The sequence below is a fragment of the Colobus angolensis genome, unplaced genomic scaffold, assembly GCF_000951035.1.
Source record: "Colobus angolensis palliatus isolate OR3802 unplaced genomic scaffold, Cang.pa_1.0 Scaffold181, whole genome shotgun sequence".
In the NCBI taxonomy this organism is placed as follows: Eukaryota; Metazoa; Chordata; class Mammalia; order Primates; family Cercopithecidae; genus Colobus; species Colobus angolensis.
The window spans coordinates 3083897-3105894 of NW_012114944.1; the positions used below are offsets into that span (position 1 = coordinate 3083897).

Below are 21998 nucleotides of genomic sequence, written 5' to 3' on the forward strand. Positions count from 1 at the left end.
TGTGACCCAGAGGTGAGGCAAAAAGTGTGTTTTCCATACTTGGTTTTGTGAGATTCCATTTCTGGGTGCAGTTTCTCAGACATGTGCTTTTATGATAAAAAAAAAAAAAAAAAAAAGACTGGGGTAATTCTGCTTGCAACCTATTCCTCTTGGAGACTCCATTGTATACCCACATACCAACACTTTTGAGAAGTCCTGCAGTCCAGAGTCCTTGGGAACTTCATATAACCCAAAACCCGCTTGAGCACCAAAAGCTTGTGTTTGCAGCCCCTCTAAGAGATGCTAGTTTTAAGGCAGTTCTGGACATCTCTGTGAGTTGGTTCTGGAAGACTCCAAGCTCTTCATTAGAGTCCCTCTTGGCCCCAGCACAGAGATCATGAATCCTCTCCTCATCCTATCTTCACTTAGGAAAAGCCAACTTAGGCTGCTTTCTGATGGCCTTCAGGAAGGTTTTTTCATCGATACCAGAGCACTGTCAGCTGGTTGTGCTTTCTTTGGAAGTAATAGAAATGGATCAAGTGGTGGGGGGCCATTTATGGTCTGAGCATTGCATTCTTGGGGCCTGGTCAAAGGAGGACGTTAGGCTAAGCTGAGCCATTCTTAGAGAAAAGGGTGGCACTGGGGTTTCTGTATTTGGGAAGCAAGTCCTTCTTATCAAGCCAGCTGTCATATACTTGGACTTCTGCAAATAGGCCTACACATGCACAGGCTTACACTGATAAAATGTGCTCTCTGCTTTCTGAGACAGAGACTTTTTCTGTTAGCTTAGTGAACTTTGGTTTTCATTTATTTTAGTGACTTTAATTATTTTTAATTAACAACTAATCCCAGCTTTTGGATCGATTGGTTGATTGTCCTTTCCTAGTTTTCATTTTTCTCTACTCTAGAAAATTCCATCATGATTTCACAGATAAGCCATGGGTGGGTTAGCTGGTTGGCTTGCTTGGAGGTCTATATACGTACATTGTTGTGAAAAAGGTCTTATCTGTTACATAAGTTTGTCTGGGCTGCTGTGACAAAATTCCAGCACTGGGTGGTTTAAATAACAGAAATGTACTGTCACACAGTGTTGGAAGCTAGAAGTCTGAGATCAAGGTGTTGGCAGCCTGGGTTCCTTCTGGGGCTGGCTTCTGGTGGCTTGCTGGCAATCTTTGGCATTCCTTGGCTTGTAGTAGCATCACCCCAATCTCTGCCTTCATTGTCACATGGTGTTCTCTTAGTCGCTGTGTCTGTGTCCAAATTTCCCCTGTTTATAAGGATCCCAGGTAAAATATTGGATTAGGGGCCCACTCTATCCAGTAAGACCATGTCTAAACTTAACTACTTACGTCTGCAATGACCCTATTTCCAGGTAAGGTCACATTCTAACTTGCAATGTGATACTAGGTTACTGAGATACTGGGGGTTAGAAATTCAACATATGAACTTTTATTTTTATTTTATTTATTTATTTACTTTTTTGAGACTGGATCTCACTCTGTCACCCAGGCTGGAGTGCAGTGGTGAGAACGTGGCTCACTGCAGCCTTGACCTCCTGGGCTCAAGCAATCCTCCCACCTCAGCCTTCTGAGTAGCTGGGACTATAGGTGCCGCACGACCATGCCCGGCTAATTTTTGTATTTTTTGTAGAGATGGGGTCTCACTATGTTGCCTAGACTGGTCTCAAACTTCTGGGCTCAAGCAATCCTCTTACCTCAGCCTCCCAAATTGCTAAGATTATAGGCATGAGCCACCGCACCCAGCCTTATATATGAGTTTTTAGGAGACACAATATACCTTATCACACTGATTCTATGCACGGTACTACATTTAGCTAAGCTGTAAGACAATAGGGCTCGAGGTCCTGCTGTCCCTCCTAGCTCAGGGGAGGTGGTGTGGTGGAGTAGAGAGCACCCTCGGACTGATGTCAGGGGTCCTGAGTCAAGCCCTAGGCCATCCCTCAGTTTTTTCACTAATGAAAATATTTTAATTAAAAGACCTATTAGTATCCAGGAAGATCTTCAAGGTATAAAAAAGGGGGAAAAAAAAAAAAAGACGAACCTCCAGGATGTGTGGAGAGGCTCAGATGAGTTAACAGGTCTGAAAATGTCATGGTTATGGGATGTAGCAGAGACAGGGTCCAAACATAGGTGTTAGGTGTCATCTGTGAAACAGGAAATGAACGGTAGGCTTCTCCAGCAAGAGAGAGCAGTCTGGGAAGCAGCAGAGGTGAACCCTGGTTCCCCAGGTCCTGATGGGGAACCCTCTGAACTTCTTCCCTCTGAACCGGCTCCCTCTGGGGAGAAATGGGGGCTCTGGACTAGGCAGCCCCCTGGCCATGCCACTGGGTGACTCCGCAGAGAAGGTCTGCAGCCAGCAGACCTGAGTTTAAATGTGGAGCTGCTGCTTCCTAGTAGTGTCATTTGGGTAAGTCACTTAACCTCACTAAGTCCTTGTCTATGAAATGGGGATAATAGTAAATACCTACCTCATAGGTTAAATGAGAAAGTCCTTGTGAAGTACTTAACATGCAGCTTGACATACAGTAGTAAAAGTTAGCTATTTCTATAAACTACCTTTGGTAAGGATTGAATGAGATGGTGTAGGTGACAGGCCTGTATGCAGTAGGTGCTCAATTAATCATCGATACTCCCCTGCCCCTTTTAAACTCAGTTTTGGCAGAGTTTCCAGCATTCATGATTCCCTCTGGTGTGTAGGGTGAAGGGTGGAGAGTTATACAGAAAAGTATTTGAACTCCTTGAAGAATAACATTGTTTTCAGGCACTCATAAGCCATTTATAATTACCCATTTACTTGTAATTAATGTCCATGCCAATTATAACCAATTGCAATTCATTAACTTACATGCTCTCAGGACTTTACCTTGCACAGTTTTATTAGAGAATTAGCCAAACTTAGTGTAGTATTCCACCATAGTAATGATTATCCTGGTGATTCATAAAATGTACCCAGGCCACTGTGTGAATGATGAGCCTCCATTTGCTCTGAGAGAGCAAATTTGAGATGGGTCTTTCTAAGATTCTTGTCTTTCTGGTAGGTATTAATCAGCGCAGAAACTCAGGAGACACAGACAAGTTCTTCCACGATGTCGTACAGACGAGAACTAGAGAAATACCGTGACCTGGATGAAGATGAAATCCTTGGAGCCCTCACAGAGGAAGAGCTCAGGACCCTGGAAAATGAGCTGGATGAGCTGGACCCTGATGTGAGTAGGTGCTAAAGGGGAGCACACTGTCACCAGTGAGGGGAGCTGTGGAGGGACAGGTGGATGCTTCCTAAAGCCACCACTTCCTTTTTCCTTCCATGGCAATGACGTTAGAATAACTTTGCCTTTGCAGATTTTTCTTTTAATGTGTTGCATTAGAGTTCTCCAGAGAAAGAGAGAACCAATAGGGTGTGTGTGTGTGTGTGTGTGTGTGTGTGTGCATGTGTATGTAGAGACAGAGAGAGAAGGGGAGAGAGAGAGAGATTTATTATAAGGCGTTAGCTCACAAGGCTGTAGAGACCGGCAAGATCTGCAGTTGCTAAGGTGGAGACCCAGGAGAGCCGATGGTATAGTTCCAATACAAATACAAATAACCAGCAGGCTGAAGACCCAGGAAGAGTTGGGTCTGGGAAAAGATGTTTTAGTTTGAATCCAAAGGCAGAAAAAAGCCAGTGTTCCAGCTCAAGGCAGTCAGGCAGGAGGAAATCCCTGCCTACTTGGAGGAGGGTCTGCTTTTTTTCCCTATTCAGGTCTTCAACTGATTGGATGCCCCCCCGCCGCCATATCAGGGGGAACAATCTGTATTACTCAGTCTACTGATTCAAATATTAATCTCATCCAGAAACACCCTCACAGACACACCCAGAATCATGTTTGATCAAATGTCTGAGCATCCCATGGTCAAGTCGACACCCAAAATTAACCATCACAGTCTACCCTTGTCAGCTTGGTACACATGTACATCTCTTTAAACCATACTTAATTTCCAAATAAAGACAGTAATGATGTCATAATTCTGCCTAACGTGATACAACTATCATGTTAGGAAAACACAGTATCACCTTCCCCAGAAGAGGAGGTAAAGTCCATGAGTGATGTTTGTTCTTCTCCTTGCTGTCCTGTAACTTAAATACTATAATGTAAAATTAATGATACTTAAATCCTATTATACAAAGCCAATACAATCAATAACAGTAAAGTCAGTATCAAACAATCTTGTGTTACGTGATAAGGGAATAAGAAAGGGAAAAAGCAAAGATATTTGCTACACACACTCACACACACAACACAAGTGTTCACAAAATAAGGAGGAAGTACTCATGACAATTACAGTCTTCATTTCTGTAACTACTCAGGTAGTTGTGGCTGGTATTGTTAACTACCCTGCTTCACTACCCATTCTTTGCCTTTAGCAAGCACCTCAGCTGATTGTGGTTCTTTACCCGATGGGGTGACCTAAGCTTTCATTTCTGAAAGGCCTAGGCCGTCAGTAGTCCTGCCTGGATTAGTTTGTTGTAGTTTTCCATGGACCCTAATCACAGGGCATGGTAATACTTACAAATGCCCTAAGGGCTCTCCTCTATCCAGACATACACTTTCTCACCTCCCTTGTGCAATAGCTATCCAATTTCTCCTCAGTAGTCAGCATCCGTCACCCCCAGTAACTCCCTTCTTTGCTCGTTGATTCAGAGTCATGAGGAGCCCAAAGCGGGCTGGTGGCAGTTTTAACTTCCAGTTTAATGGAATTGTTGTGTCTCCTAGTGGAACTTTCCTCCTTTGAAACTAAGACTTCTAGGCCAGCAGGCTATAGGGTCATGGGAACAATAAGTGAAAGTTTTGCTAGTGGATCACTAGGAGTAATGGTGAGTGGTGCCACTCCTGTTTCCAACCTTGATTCCCTGACCCATGAATCCTAGCTATGGGAGAAATGGCATCAGCAACTGCCACTGATTCAGAGCATATACCGCCTTCTGGAGAATGTTGCCCCAGCCTGTGAGGTGTGGCCACCTAGCTGGCACTGTAACTGTGTCTTCAAAAGGCCATTACCCCATTGTATCAAGCCAGCAGCTTCAGGATGGTGGAGAACATGTGTCATGGAATGAATGAGCTGAGAAATAAAGGACCAGAAGAATCCTTCTCATTTAATGTTTGATGTTTTATCATTGCATTTCTTAGTTGGCACATTTAGAGGTGTGTTTAATGCTCAGAATTCATCCCTGCAGTCAGGGTACACAGTGTTAAGAGTCAAAAGTCTGTTTGGTTGTGTATGTGGTTTAGCAAGTCACACTAGAACTGTAAGCATGGACATAGAGGGGTTCGTAGGTGGCCTCCTAGACAGGGGTCTTCAACCTACAGCTATATCCCAGGCACCCAGGTCAATGACCAGCGCAGAGAAGGTAGATAATGAAAGTTACTGAGCTGAGTAAATGTTCCATGTTATATATTTTTAATTAAATATGGAATGTATCACATCCTTTTTTTAAACCAGCCATTGCTCAACTCTGGTTTCATAGTGATCCATGAAGAAAACAACACTTCAATCTCACTCACACACAGATGGCCACTGCTAACATCCAGGGAGCACAGTGCAGATGGAAAAATGCAGGACTAGAAGTTAGGTGTTTTGCTTCCAATCCCAGCCCTGTCTCTCCCACTCCATGTGACCGTGGACCAAGCTGCCATCCTTCCTAGACCTCAATGTCCCTAGTCATGGAATAACAGAGTTGGCTGGTCATTTTCAGGGTTAAACTAAGCTGACTTATAATCTGGTCTTATACCCAGGTGTGATTAAGTGGCTTCATTCCAGATAACTCAGAATCCTTGCCTTGGGCTCCTGGGTCCCAGGCCCCATGGAATTACATATCCCTCCAGCAGTGTGTCCTCCTCTTCCTGATATTCACGACCTTCCCCTGCCTGCCACGAGAACATGGTTTCCTGATGAGGCTGCTCAAGTTGATCAGAAGTCAGCATTGGTGGAAAGAGCCTTGCGTTTCTTTCTTCCCCCGCATCATTTCTCCCCATTAGCCTGTGTTTCAGTAAAAACAAGCCATGTAGGCAAGAAAAAATCAAGCTGTAAAATTATTCTGTTCTAATTCTATCCTAGATCACTGTCACACAGAATTCCAAGAACAAACAACTTTATAAAGGGAGAACAAAAGAGGCATGTAGCCAATTCCAGTTAACTCAATAAATGTGACTTGGTTACCTGCCGAGCACCAAGCACTGTGCTGGGCACCAACAGGGGAGCCTGGGACTCTGCCTTTCAGGAGCACAGGCTGGTGGGGACACAGGCATAACACACTGCGCTCGACATGGAGCAGACAGGAAGCTCTGCCAGGAGATGAACTCTTACTGGTGTGAGGCATCACAAAGCAGGTAACACTGGAACTGGGCCCTGGATTTTTCTAATTCCATGCAGAGTGAAGGCCTTCAGAAAGGCCACAAGGAGAGTGTTGTGTAGGGAAGGTAATTGGGGATGGGAATCTTAGTGTGGTTTCTGTGGAGGGTCAGATGAGACTAGAAAGGGGGGTTGGGATAGATAATGTGGGGGAAGAGGGGACGGCAGGGTTTAGACTTTGCTCAGTAGATTCAGGGAGCCCAAAGGGTCAGAGACTCAAAGAGTTCGTTGGTTTTGGGAGGTGACACTGAGGACACATGGCCTGGAGGGGTGTCAGGGAGATGGGTGAGAGGGGGGAGGCGTTCCCGCGGGGGAATCTTTGCCACTCCCAGGGAGAAGTGCACCTGAGGGCCCCGTGGGCCTTTTGGGCTATTTGAGTTGCCCTGAGCTGCTACATGGGGATGAGGTCAGGTCAGGCTGTGGCTGCAAATAAGGCAGGTGATGACAAGGGTCAGAGCCAAGCGTCAGACCTGGGAATGGAAGGGGACAGATGGAGGAGGTCTCTCAGAACCCAGAGTGCATCCACCAGGAACTGCATTCCGTTTCACCCCCACACTGGCAAAGAGCTCCCTCAGGTCTGCCACCCCACATATCAGAGCATCCAGCCTCAGCAGCAAATACCCAGGGCCCCTGCAGCTCTCACACATCCAGCTCTCCCGCCCAGGTGATTAGCAGGGAAGGGACACTCCACTTGTGCTACTGGAGGGACAGGGCACCTGGGGCTCAGCTTGCTGAGGGTCACAAGACCCGGGCAGGCACGGAGACTCAGATTTCAAACAGGCCCCAGAGTGTGTGCACCTCCCGCTCTGGCAGGAGAAAAGTAACTGAGCACAGAGGTGTGGGAGCGGGCATGGGCCATCTGAGACCTGCGATCCTCACACCACTGTGGTTTCCCAGTTGGCATTTTCAAAGACCCCTTTCTCTTTCAGTTCAAAGAAAAGAGAAGAGAAACCAGAGAGAGGATAGGAGATAATGGAGGCCAGTGGGTTTCTGTCCCAGTCACACAATCGGCCCCTTCATTAAGATCAGCTCTGTTACCTGATTGGCAAGACAGTATGTGAGCTTCGAAAAGGCCTAGAGGGCCTCCCTTCTTTTGGAGAGCACAAACATTCCAGTTCTAGTTTCACCCTCCCTTGGCCCATGCTCTGAAATCACAGCACAGGGAGAGGCCAAAGATATGCAGACAATGAGAGACTCCTAGCTGGCCAGCAGGTGTCCGCCCCTCCCACCGCTTCAGAGCAGGAGCAGAGCCCAGAGGGGAAAGAACTTGCTCTAGGTCATACATCCAAGCAGAACCAGATCCGAACCCTGGTCCCTTGGCACCAAGGCCACTGCCCTCTCTGTTACAGTCCATATTCCTCCTGTTTTTATTTTTGTTTAATGAGTGCTTAGATGACACTCACTATTTGCAGGTGCTGTTCTAAGGACTTTGAAAATATTAACCCATTTGACCATCATCACGATCCTAAGAGGCAGGCCCTGTTATCATCCCCATTTTACAGATGAGGAAACTGAGAAGTGAAGTAACTTGTCCAAAGTCCCACAGCTAGGCGATGGCAGAGCCACTATGTGTGGGTCTGGAGTCCACAGCTTAGCCATGCCACTGCAAGTCCTCATGAGAGTGTTCAGGGAGAGAGTTTGGCTGCAGATGTGCTCTAGTTTTGTGGTTGGGGGCTGCTGTATGAAAATCATCCCTCTTTTTTCTGGGAAAGAGCCTGAGGTGCAGAAGTCCAGATTCCAGTCCTGGCTCTGCTCCGGACGTGATTTTCCTTCTTTGGATCTCAATTTTCCTGCCTGTAAAACGGATGCGGTCGGCCTAGATGGCCTTGGAAGCCCCCTCCGGCTCTAACCACATATGATTTATTTGAACCATTCTTGGCTGTCTCAGTACCTGAATTCAACAAACACTTCAAAGAGTGAGCTTCTGGTTATGCAATTGTTAAGCCCCAGTGTCATGTGACAGAATGGAGTACGAGGACTTGGAAAGCAGCTCTGTTTGCAGCAGAGGATTCCAAACTTGTGCGCATTAAAAAAAAAAAAAAAAAAAAAGTCCCCGAAACTTTCTATCTCTCACTCTGGAAAAACTCGAGCTTATCATGAGATTGTTGCACTTGGACTCCCTCGGGAAAGGAATGCTTCATGTGCTAAAAGTATCCGCTGTTGACTGATTCCCCAGAGGATCTGCCCTTTCTCGTCTCTCTGGAGTTAAGTGGATGCTGCTCTGAAGCGGAGCCAGTTCCTCAGTTCAGATTGCCTTTGTACCAGGTGGTGGGGGCAACACAGAGAGAGGTTTTAAGAATGACAAGTCATTGTGACTTCTGCAGAGAGCAGTGTACAGTTTTCTTATGAGCAATAGACACTCAATACTTCCTGGGTGTGCCATGAGCAAAGCCCTATGTGGATTATCTCATTTAGTCCTCAGGGAGGGTTCGGTCATTAGCCCCATTTTAAAGATGGAGAAGCCAAGGCTTAGAGATATAAAGTAACCTGCCCAGGATGCAATCTGAGTGGTGCTGGGATTCCAACCTGGATAGTCTTGGCCCAGTAACCTGTGCTGTTAACTGCCATCCCCTGGGAGCACCTCTGAGACTAGCCCAGAAGGAAACTTACAGAGAGCAGACTGGAGAATTATGAGCAAATTGTTATTTCCAACTTGACTTATTTTGAAGTTGTTATGTTATTTTCTTTTTTTTTTTTTTTTGAGACAGAGTCTTGCTCTGTTGCCCGGACTGGAGTGCAGTGGCCGGATCTCAGCTCACTGCAAGCTCCGCCTCCCGGGTTGACGCCATTCTCCTGCCTCAGCCTCCCGAGGAGCTGGGACTACAGGCGCCGCCACCTCGCCCGGCTAGTTTTTTGTACTTTTTTTTAGTAGAGACGGGGTTTCACCGTGTTAGCCAGGATGGTGTCGATCTCCTGACCTCGTGATCCGCCCGTCTCGGCCTCCCAAAGTGCTGGGATTACAGGCTTGAGCCACCGCGCCTGGCCTATGTTATTTTCACAATAAATACTAATCTTTAAAGAAAAGAAGAATCCACCAACACAAGGAATTTAACCGTAAATATTGATGGTTAATGAGGCTTTGGGGAAAAGGCAGAACATTTTTTAAACTGTCTCAGTAAAAGGCTCAAAATATTCACAGGAGAGAAGATGGTAGACATAATTCAACCTTGTAAAGAAACTGGGTCCTAAGAGTTGATTTTAAAGTCAGCTGTCAGGAATCTGCAATACAATATAACCATACAGACAATAATGGAAAACCACAGAGCCTCTGCAAAGCCTGGATAATAATAACCATGATTTTCTACCAAGGTGTTTTTTGTTGTTGTTGTTTGTATTTTTTTTTTTTTTTTTTTTTTTGAAACGGAGTCTCACTGTGTTGCCCAGGCTGGAGTGCAATGGCGTGACCTCTGCTCATTGCAACTTCCGCCTCCCAGGTTCAAGTGATTCTCCTGCCTCAGCCTCCCAAGTAGCTGGGATTACAGGTGCGCATCACCAGGCCCAGCTAATTTTTGTATTTTTAGTAGAGGTGGGGTTTCACCGTGTTGGCCAGGCTGGTCTCGAACTCCTGACCTCAGGTGATCCACCTGCCCTGGCCTCCCAAAGTGCTGGGATTACAGACGTGAACCACTGCACCCAGCCTCTGCTAAGGTGTTCTTACATGCCAGGTGCTATGCTAAGCATTTTATGGGCATCATTTCATAAAATATTTACAAGGATCTTATAAGATTGATCCTCATAGGATGAGGTTAATGTCATTCTGTAGATAAAGAAATAGGTGCCCAGAATCACACAGCTATTGATACAATTCAGACAGATGCTGCCTTCCTTAGTCCATAATGTGTCAAGAGTTCTGAGAACAGACTGGGTGCAGTGGCTCACACCTATAATCTCAGCACTTTTTGGGGCCAAGGCAGGCAGATTACTTGAGGTCAGGAGTTCAAAATCAGCCTGGCCAACATGGAGAAACCCTGTTTCTACTTAAAATACAAAAATTAGCTAGGCGTGGTGGTGTGCACCTGTAATGCCAGCTACTTGAGAGGCTGAGACAAGAGAATTGTTTGAAACCTGGGAGGTGGAGGTTGCAGTGAGCCAAGATCACACCACTGCACTCTAGCCTGGGTGACAGAGCAAGACTCCATCTTACAAAAAAAAAAAAAAAAAAAAAAGAGTTCTGAGAACAAAGGGCCATGAATTGCAGGATGAAATAATGGAAAACAGAAATGGAGAATCCCAGAGCTCCAAGGACACTTAGAAATCATCTAACAGTACCCCACCAGGCATCTACATATGTGGTACCGGTAGAGAAAGCCTGATTTTGGAGTCTGTCCTGGACACAGTTGGTGTTTTCTGTATTTCATCAAATCCTCATATCATCCTGTGAGGTGTCATTATTACCATTTCACTGATGAAACATCCAAGCATCAACAAAACCCTGAAGTGGAAAGACGGGAAAGGACTCGTTCAAGGTCACACAGCAAGTCAGCAGCAGAGCCAAGGCACCCACCTGGTACTTCGTGTCACTCCACATGGCTTCCCATTAGACGATCATAAAATCCTCCTACTCGTGTCCTAAATCATATCCTTTAAGGCAAAGACACTCTTGGCCGTCCAGGAAGCAGCCAAGTTTGGTCCACAGGGCCATGATTCTCCCTCCTTTGTAACACAAACCGGCAGAATCGCAAGCCCAGGATAGAAGTAAACAGTTGAAATGGAAAGAAATAAATCTCTCCTCTAAAAATAGGCACACATCCTTAGAAACACTGCCTGCCGTGCACGGAGACGAGGACGGGCCTGGCGGGGTGAGGGCAAGTCAGGCCAGGCGTCTGTGTGTCCCCATCCCATCCTCTGCCTTCTGGACCCATGACCACCTCTCCCAACCCCTCCTCTGGCTGGGGAACCTCCTTGACCTGAAGCCCCTCACTTCCTCCCATTTTTCAAGGCTTGACCTTTCCTCCCCTCCCTCAGAAGCCTTTTAGACTCTTTCACCTTCACACCCCTAGCACAGCACCTGCTCCGCCCTGACGACAGTGAGCTGTTTCCTTTTTGATTTTGACATGTTGAATAGGAAACATTGTAAACACATAGGAGAGTACAGTATACACCTATGTTCTCATCATCTGAATTTAGCAAACGTTAAAATTTTGCCTTATTCGGTTCTGATCATTCTTAAAAAAAAAAAAGAAATCGCTACAGATAAAGTTTAAACCCTGCCTTTCTGTCTCCCTTTCTATTCACCATCGCTGCCACTCTGCTGAGCACTTTCTACTGGGAGGCAGCAAACCGAGTACCCACAACGTCATGTAAGTGACCTACATGAAGGAAGGAAGATGGGTCAGTTTTCTTGAGCCGTGTGGTCATCTTGGCTTATCTATTACTTTCTCACTTTTAAAGATAGGTGTATATAAGAAAAATTTTCCCTTACCATCTACATTTTCAGAAATAAAAGCAACTGCAAAACCAGTGCTGTGTAGTAACTGACCTTGGCCTCTGTGTCAGAGGCAACAGGGAGTGGTAGGGACTGAGGCAAATGGGAGTTTGTCTAAAGGGCCCACCATTTTCAGCTCCACTAATTGTTGCCAGTATGAGAGTACAGACCTGGTATTGCCACATCACCTAATGTTTCCAGAGATGTTGGAAATCTGGATTTTAAAAAAATGTGTAAGCTCCTTATTTTAAAATGCTGATAGCTCATTTAAATGCACGGGCCAGACAAACCCAACCGAGTGTTAGCATTTAATTTGCCTGTAGGCCTCTCAGTTTGCAGCTCTGGTTCTACCTCGTATGGCAGATGTTTGTTTTAGCATAAAAAATAGACACATACACAAACATATACATGTATGATTAGATGAAAAGCACCTAGCCCAGTGCCTAGCACATGGTGGTCCTTAATAAATGTGAGCCTGAGTATATGATTTGTCCACTAGAATCTAAGTTTTTTGAGACTGGGAACCATACTGTATGGCCACAGATACAGTGCAGCCAGGTATAGTTGTGCAAGTTGCACACTGTACTCCAGGAGACACTGTTCACATAGACTAGAGAGTGAATCATGTCCTTGGCTTAGTGCAGTGCGCAACCTGCACAACCAGATGTGACTGCCCTGGCAGAGCACCTCCATAATGCAGTGTCTGTTCAGTTGAATGAAAGTGAATGATCATACCCAGTGATGGTAAAACTGACTGGCAAGAAGCTGCTTCTGTATGGAGTTAAACCCTTATTCTGAGGTTTCAAGATAAAAGGGCTCTTAACCCTCATTTTACAGATAGGGAATCCAAAACCAGAGAGAACCCGTGCCCCATCTGTGGCCTCACAGCCCTTGGCTGAGAACCCAGGTTATCAGGTAGGGTGCAGCTTCGCTACAAGTAACAGAGACTCAGATAAATGTGATTTGTGCAGTGTTTTATCCTTCCCTCAGGTAAAAGTCCACAGGTAGGCAATCTAGGGCTGGGATGCAGCTCAGCTGCCCAGACTTCTCAGAGTCCTAGACTCTGTCCAGCTCATCTTTCTGCCATTCCTAAGGTTTAGCCCTATAGCCATAATAGCCACATTCCAGGTATCCAAATAGAGAAAAAGGGGTGGAGAGGGGGGAGGGATAAAAGAAAGGAGAAAAGCCAGGATTCAAGTCCCTTTTAAGGAAAGTTACCAGAAATTGCCACTGGACACTTCTCATATAATTGCCCGGAACTTAATTATATGATTCAACCTAGCTGCAAGGGAGCCTGCAAAGTGTAGCCTTTAATCTGAGCAGCCAAGAACTCCACTAAAAAGTGGAGGCTTTCTTTTATTGCTAAAGAAGGGGAAGCTGGAATCAGGGATGATTTGGAGTCTATCACTGTGAGTTCACTAGTGTGATGGCCTGATGTTCTGCTCTGCTGAAAGCCCTGAGATGGATTGAGAGGAGTTGGCAGGAATTTAACCAAATCTAGGTCCTCAAAGAAAGCATTATAAAGGTCTCACTTTTTAGCTTGGCACTTTCCAAAACCCACAACAGTGAACCTTGGTCTCATACTAGACACTCCCCAACTCTGACACCTTTCATAATATGTCCCTCTCCCCAAAACCCACTTGGGAACAGCAGCTGGGTGGAAAAGCCAATGGCTTGGGACAGCAGGTGCGATGTGGGCCTGAAGGGAGTCCAAGTCATACCACCCTGTTCCCAGCTGGAGCATCAGTGTTGTGTGACTGTGGACAACTCAGACCACATTCTCTTAGCATTCAGGGCTTGGTGCTGGGGATTCAGAGAAGACTAAGATATATCCCAGCTGGCCCTTGAGGGGCACCCGGTATCCTTGGGGAGAGACATACGGCATAGATATGCTCCACAGAGTAAGATGAGCATTATACAAGAACTGGCAACATGCCTAGGGGAGTTCGGAGCAAGATTCACCAGATCAGTATGGAGAACCCTGTAAAGGCTGAACAGGGTGCTCCAGGGAAGGGCTTTGAAAGATTAATGCCGGGGAGCTGGAGTGACGGAATTCCAAGTAGAAGGCACAGCCTGAGCAAAGGCATGTCAGTGGGAGAGTGCAGGGCATGGCTGTGGAATGTGGAGCAGCCTGGAGTGGCTAGAACATGGGCTACTTGACGAAGGGAAGAGGCTCAGGAGGCTGGAGAGGTGGGAGTAGGTTGGAGTCAAATCATGGAAAGCTCTTCATGCCTGGCTGATGAATTGGTCGAGATTCCATAGGTCAGGGAAGTGGTTGGGCATCTGTGAGTATGCTGAGGAGTGATGTGATCGGGTGTACATGTCGGTGGCGTCTAAGGAGCAGAGGTGGAGAGACCTGAAGCAGGGAACCAGCCAGGAGGCTGCTCTGGTGGTCCCGGCAAGAGTCACAAGGGCTGGAACAAGGGTGATGCCCATGGGAGGAGACATTTCGGAACACTGCAGCCTCAGATCCTAATGCCTCCCCTAGCAGGCCATGCCACCCTCATCTGCTGGGCTTCTGCTGCACCGTGCTTTCTCTCTCCCTGCGATGCCCCTCCACTCCCTCTCCTCACTTGGCTGGCTCCTCCCTGGCCCCTCAGACTCATTTCAGGACCACCTCCTCCAGGAAGCCCGGGGCTGAGTAAGGTGACTACACCACTGAGATGTGTATCTCCCCTGTGGCTGCGAGCCTCTCTGGGCCGGGATCACACCGTCATTGTTTCAGGACACCCAGTCCCCAGCACAACAGGAACATGCAACATTTTCCCTGCACATGAGGCAGGAAAGGAGAATTAGGGGAAAGCCAGGGAGGGAAGGTTTGACCCCACCTTGTACTGTGAATACCAGAGAGAGACCGTGCTGCTATGATAAATAGGTACCACCACAAGCAATTACTGGGTTCGGGCTACAGGAGTGCCTTTGGATGTTGGCATTAATGCCCTATAAAGTTGACTGGGGAAATGGCAGCTACTGAGTTTCACCAGCCCTGCATCAAGGTCAGGGCAGCTGAGCCAAAGGCCTAGCTCTTTGTGAAGAGAAAGCAAAGAGAGGGAGGAAGAGTCCCAGAGTGTGTGTGTTGGGGCAGAAGCTGTGTCTGGAGGGGGTGGGGCTCTTAGAGGTTTGGATCCTGCTGATCCCTTTGTAACGTCAAGACGCTGTGACTGGGGCAAGAGTGGGCTCACCCCGTTGTCCCTGTCACACTCTCAGGCTAAAGTTTGTGAGAAGAGCGCTCCACTGAATCATTTCCAGTGGGATCTGGAAGCTGCTGGCCAGTAATGCAGAGGCAGAGATCTGTATATCGGGACTGGACCGTAAGTGCCTAAGCTTTACATAAGGAGAAACAGACCTGGCAGATAACTGGAAAATAAATCCTCAAGCCAGTTAAAAACTTTTGTTTTTCCAGTCAAATCCCTTGTAAAAGGCAACTAGGGGAGCTGCTGGCCTGTGAAAGGTTTGGCCTGGCATGGCCCGGCCTGATGTGGAGCTGGGTGGGTGTCTAGGGCACACTTAGGTTAAATTGTTTGAAATGGGAGGAGGGAAGAGGAGTCAGCTGGAAGTTTGAAAAGTGAGGCCACTTTGGTTTCACTCCTACCCTGGGACAGTTACTTAGTGCTCCTCGGCCTCGGTTTCTCCATGTGTAAACTGAGACTCTTTTGATAAGCAGGGGAGTGGAGAGCTGGCTTTCTAACACTTGGGGAGGAGACCTGGCTCTCACGTGCGGCCACATATGGTTTCCAGGATCTGTTCCCAGAGGACAGCAGTCAGGTGGGATGGAAAGTTTTTTGTGGGATGGAAGTCAAGAGTCCCGGGCTCTCGGTCCACTGTATGACCTCAGGTGAGGCGCCTCCCTTTCCCGGCCCTTGGCTTCTTCCAATCCCTGATAAAGCGGTTGTACCACCTGTCCTGTCCTCTTCCAAGAAGCTGTATGTAATTCAGTCACAGAATAGCAACCTGGGACCCCAGAGCCCAGACCCAGGGGTCACGTTTTGCATTCCCTCGTCCTTAGATATAGCTGATATATTTGGGAAAAGTGATAAAAATTCCTTGTTTTTTGTCACTGTGAAGAACCAGGTTAAGGGTTTTGCATGATTTTATGCATGGTGAGCCACCAGTCTGAAGACAGTTATATAGATCCTTGACCATGCTAATATATATATATGCTAATTATATACAGTGTCATTTTTATGTAAGCTCAGCCTTCCCAGCTGTGAGGCTAACAAGCTATGTGACTTTAGGCCAGTGACTTCAGTTTTCTATGCCTCAGTTTCTCCACTGGAAAATGAAAAAAATCATTGGTCTAGAGGATCTCTTAGGGCTTTATATTTCTGAGCTGCCAGGAGTCTATGATCTTTTTATTGCATTGTGTGTGTGCATATGTACACGTGTGTGTGCACATGTGTGATCATGTGTGCGTGTGTACATCTGTGTGTGTATGTGTACATGTGTGAGTTGTGTGTTATCTATGTGTGCACATCTGAACAAGCCCACAAGGTTCTAGCCTGGATGGCTTCTCACGAAGCCCTATCTATAGCAATGATAACTGTGCAGATAATTGATATTTAGCTTTACTGGCACCTGTCTGCAGGGTGTTAGAGCTCCTAATGGCACAGTTAAGGATCTGTCCAAGTTTCCATTGTCCTTTGAACAACTGGACTCCAGAGTGTGGGTGTGAAAATTAGACTGTGATGTTAGCCTGCCAAGCTGCACATCCGAGTTTTAATTCTACAACATTTAAGGGGAAGTCACCATTTTAAAAATCAAGAGATGGGAACTGAATACAGGAAAGGTTGCCGAATTTCCACCTCTATAGTCATTTTCAAGAACAAATTAAACTTTGTATTTTCAAAATTTTAAAAATTCTAAATTTAAAACTTATGTGTATACCTCTTGCTTTCTCTAGCCCAACACCTGATATGGGCAGGATACACAGTAAATATTCGTGAAATAAATGAATGAATATTTTGGCTTTCTTACATGGAATTTTAGTTTGCTAGGAACCTTAGCTCAGATGTGGCATAATGGCAGTTTATGGGCCGAGTCTGCCTAGCAGATATGTTTTATTTGGCCTGAACATTGTTTTTAAAATATTTGGACTATGTGTCAATGTTTTAAAATCAAGAGATTTCACACAAAAAATGAGCAGATCGAATAACAACATCCACATTCCTACATGTCAACAGTTCGCTGGAGCTGGGTAGTGTGGAGGCACGAACGCTCCAGTGTGCCGCAGTCCCCACCACTCCCAGGTAACTCACAGCTATTATATAATTTTAGCCTAAGATCAGAGATAATCTAGAATTTCCTCCTCCTTAAAACCCGCACTAAATTTCCTGTCTGGTAATGATAAAAAGATCATGCAGGTATTAGTCACTGCCCTCCTCAGATGAGCAAATTTCCAGTTGTTAAATACGACGTGGAGATTTCCTCAGACTCCTATATACAAATCTCACAACCTGTCTTTGGGGTAAGGATGTTTATGTGACAAGTGCATGTGACTTTCAGTGCCCCTAATGAATTGATGGCTGCTTTGGTGGAGTCAGATTGATGCTTCCCTTTGAACTAACTACAAAAAAAAAAAGGCACTTGCCCAGCAAATTTATCCTGTGCACATTTTAAGATTGAGATTTAGGCGGGGCGTGGTGGCTCAAGCCTGTAATCCCAGCACTTTGGGAGGCCGAGACGGGCGGATCACGAGGTCAGGAGATCGAGACCATCCTGGCTAACACGGTGAAACCCCATCTCTACTAAAAATACAAAAAACTAGCCGGGCGAGGTGGCGGGCGCCTGTAGTGCCAGCTACTCCGGAGGCTGAGGCAGGAGAATGGTGTAAACCCGGGAGGTGGAGCTTGCAGTGAGCTGAGATCCGGCCATTGCACTCCAGCCCGGGAAACAGAGCAAGACTCCGTCTCAAAAAAAAAAAAAAAAAAAGATTGAAATTTAAATTCCTTATAGGTTAAATGAGTTCAATTTCCCACAGGCACCATGAAAGTATACCTTTAAATGTAATGTATAGGCTTGTTATAGATTCTTCTTTGCTATTCAGTAAAGCAGACCTTCCCCTCCCTTTAGGATCTTGATTACCATGTGTTTAGTGAATAACTATGTGTAATTAAGCTTTTTCTCTAGGCCAGGCGCGGTGGCTCATGTCTGTAACCCTAGCACTTTGGGAGGCCAAGGTGGGTGGATCACAAGGTCAGGAGTTCAAAACCAGACTGGCCAACACGGTGCAACCCCATCTCTACTAAAAATACAAAAAAAAAAAAATTAGCTGGGCATGGTGGCACGCACCTATAATCCCAGCTACTCAGGCTGCTAAGGCAGGAGAATCACTTGAACCTGGGACGTGGAGGTTGCGGTGCGCTGAGATAGTGCCACTGCACTCCAGCCTGGGCAGCAGAGACAGACTCCATCTCAAAAACAAAACAAAGCAAAACAAACAAACAAAACGACAACAAAAAAAGATCAACAAAGAAAAACTTTTCTCTGATCTTACTCTACTTTCTCCATTCACCTCTCATCTCCCTGGTTACTGCAAATTTTTTAATTTCTCTTTGTGGGGTCATAACCCTACCTCTTAACACACTGCCTGGACACATAGCATTCATTTAGCAGATGTTTATTGAATGAATAAGAAATAAGGGAATGAGAGGTGCTTTTCTATGCATACATGATCACCAAATACTCTCCAGGTCAGAGCCAACAACAGAATGGTTGTGGGAACTCTTTTCCTCACCTATTGGGTAGCCTGGGTCTGAGAGTCAGTATTAGGTTCTAATAATTGTGAGAGCTCTATGGCGATATCTTCAGGTTCATTTAACTTCTCCACAACTAATTTACATCATAAGGTAAATTACATTGTAAAACAGGCACCATTTGAAATTTGGCCAGCTCTAGCCTGGCCAATCTCAGCATCACCATGAACCACTGGCACATGAAGAGCTTTCTGTCCTCAGCATTCCATGACTATTTGGTGCAGTTACTGCATTAGCCACTTGTATCATTCTCCCATAGATGACATATGCCATTTAAAAAATGAGAGCTTTTTTGAGATACAATTCACATAGTATACAATCATCCACTTAACGTGCGCCATTCAGGCCGGGCGTGGTGGCTCAAGCCTGTAATCCCAGCACTTTGGGAGGCTGAGGCGGGTGGATCACGAGGTCAGGAGATCGAGACCATCCTGGCTAACACGGTGAAACCCCGTCTCTACTAAAAATACAAAAAATTAGGCGGGCGTGGTGGTGGGCGCCTGTAGTCCCAGCTACTCAGGAGGCTAAGGCAGGAGAATGGCATGAACCTGGTGGGGCAGAGCTTACAGTTAACTGAGATCACGCCACTGCACTCCAGCCTGGGTGACAGAGCAAGACTCCATCTCAAAAAAAAGAAAAAGAAAAAGAAAAAAAGAAAAAAAAAATGCACCATTCTTTGGTTTGTTCTTTTAGCATATTTACAGTTGTATAACCATCATGATCAATCTTAGAACATTTTCATCCACCTCAAAAAGAAATCTCATGCCTATTAGCTGTCACTCTCTATCTCCCTTCAACCTTCCCAGCTGTATTAGCCTGTTCAGGCTGCTCTAACAAAATACCACAGACTAGGTGACTTAAACAACAGAAACTTATTTTTGCACAATTCCGGAGGCTTAGAAGTCTCAGATCAGGGTTTGAGGGGTCAGTTTCTGGTCAAGGAACAACTTCCGTCTGTGTGTTTTCATGGTCACTGGTTGGGGAAGGAGGTGTTGCAGCAGCTCTCTGGCATCTCTTCTTATAGGAACACCAATCCTATCAGATCAGGGTTTCACCCTTATGACCTCATTTGACTTTAATTATCTCCTTACAGGCCCTGTCTCCAATTATAGTCACTCTGAGGGTGAGGGCTTCAACATATGAATTGGAGGCAAACATTCCAGTCCATAACACCAGTCCTAGGCAACCACTAATCTACTTTCTATCTCTACAGATTTGACTGTTCTGTACATTTCATATATTATATGGAATCGTATAATGCATGGCCTTTTGTATCTGGCTTCTTACACTTAGTATGATGTTTTTGAGGGTCATTCATGTTGTAATACTACATTTCTTTTCATAGCTGAATAATATTCAATTGTATGGATATACCACATTTGGTTTATCCATTCATTAGCTGGTGAACATTAGACTTGTTCATCCTTTAGTTATCATGAATAATGCTGTTAGGAACATTCATGTACAAGCATTTGGGTGGACATACATCTTCAGTTCTTTTCCACCAAGGGGCAGAACTGCTGCATCATATGATAACTTTATGTTTAACTTTTTGAGAAATTGCACAACTATTTTCCAAAAAGGTTGTATCATTTTACATTCCTACCAGCAGTGTATGAGAGTTCTAGTTTCTCTATATTCTCGTCAATACTTGTTATTATCTGTGTTTTTTTATTATTGCCATCCTGCTGGCTATGAAATGGTATCTCATTCTGGATTTGATTTGCATTTCCCTAATGGATAATAATATTGAGCATTTTTTCATGAGCTTTTTGGTCATTTTTACATAATCTTTGGAAAAATGTCTATCCAGATCACTTGCCCGTTTTTAAAAATTTATTTATTTTTATTTTTATTTTTTTGAGATGGAGCTCTGTCACCCAGGCTGGAGTGCATTGGTGCAATCTCAGCTCACTGCAGTCTCTGCCTCCCAAGTTCAAAAGATCCTCCCACCTCTGCCTCACATGTAGCTGGGACTACAGATTTGTGCCACCATGCCCTGCTAATTTTTGTATTTTTAGTAGAGACGGGGTTTCGCCATGTTGGCCAGGCTGGTCTTGAACTCCTGACCTCAGGTGATCTGCCTGCTTCAGCCTCCCAAAAGTTCTGGGATTATAGGCATGACCAACTGTGCCCAGCCACTTGACCATTTTTATTTTTTATTTTTTATTTTTATTTTTATTTATTTATTTTTTTGAGACAGTCTCACTCTGTTGCTTGTGCTGGAGTCTAGTGGCACGATCTCAGCTCACTACAACCTCTGCCTCCGGAGTTCCAACACATTCATGCCTCAGCCTCCGGAATAGCTGGGATTACAGGCATGCACCACCATGCCCGAATAATTTTTGTATTTTTAGTGGAGACAGCATTTCACCATGTTGGCCAGGCTGGTCTCGAACTCTTGACCTCAGGTGATCCATCTGCCTCGGCCTTCCAAAGTGCTGGGATTACAGGTGTGAGTCACCGCGCCCGGCCCATTTTTAAATTGGGTTATTTGTCATATACTATTGAGTTGTAAGAGATTTTTATGTATTCCACATATGAGACTCTTATGAGATATATGATTTACAAATATTTCCTCCCAATCTATGGATTGTCTTCTCACTAGTGTCCTTCGCAGCACAAATGTTTTTAATTTTGATGAAGTCCAAGCAATCTACTTTTTTATTTCGTTGCTTGTCGTTTTGATATCTTATCTAAGAAACCATTGCCTAATCCAGAGTCAGAAAGATTTATGCCTATGTTTTCTTCCAGATGTTTTATAGTTTAGTTCTTATATCTAGGTCTTTGATTCACTTTGAGTTAATTTTTATATATAATGGGAGATCACATGCTGTTTTTGAAAACGAGTTACTGTGATAAACAGTCAGGAGTTTAAAAATATGCAACTATCTTTGGTTTTACTGACAATCATGTGATATTTTGTTAAACATACCATTTAATAGAAAGAAAACAAATTTTAACCTCTAATGAGGCTGATATTCTCAATATTTACTTTAAAAATGTGATAAGCTTTGAGTTATTAGAAAAGGCCTTTGACATTTTTGTTTTTGTAAATCAACTGCTTTCAATAAAAACTTGAATAAATGAAGCCATATTTTTATGTTATGTAAATAGTATTTTTGAAATACATTAAAAACATCTTTATTATATAACATGTAATAATTACATGACTTTTTGTTTAATGCAGTGGTTCTCAATCAGGGGCAGTTTTGCCCCTCAAATGAAATTTGGTGGCTGGGCACAAAGGCTCATGCCTGTAATTCCAGTACCTTGGGAGGCTGAGGCCGGTGGATCACCTGAGGTCAGGAGCTCAAGACCAGTCTGACCAATATGGTGAAACCCTGCCTCTACTAAAAATACAAAAATTAGCCGGGCATGATGGCAGGCATCTGTAGTCCTAGCTACTCGGGAGGCTGAGGCAGGAGAATTGCTTGA

General features: G+C 45.1%; 1 protein-coding gene across 1 annotated transcript in view; it reads left to right on the forward strand.

Annotated features, from left to right (window-relative positions):
- Positions 1-21998, forward strand: part of TMOD1 (tropomodulin 1) — a 91954-nt gene that overhangs the window by 19845 nt on the left and 50111 nt on the right. The window contains exon 2 of the mRNA XM_011939473.1: positions 3038-3205. Coding sequence (XP_011794863.1) covers positions 3086-3205 — 120 coding nt within the window. The 5' untranslated portion in view covers positions 3038-3085. The remainder of the gene's footprint in view (positions 1-3037; positions 3206-21998) is intronic.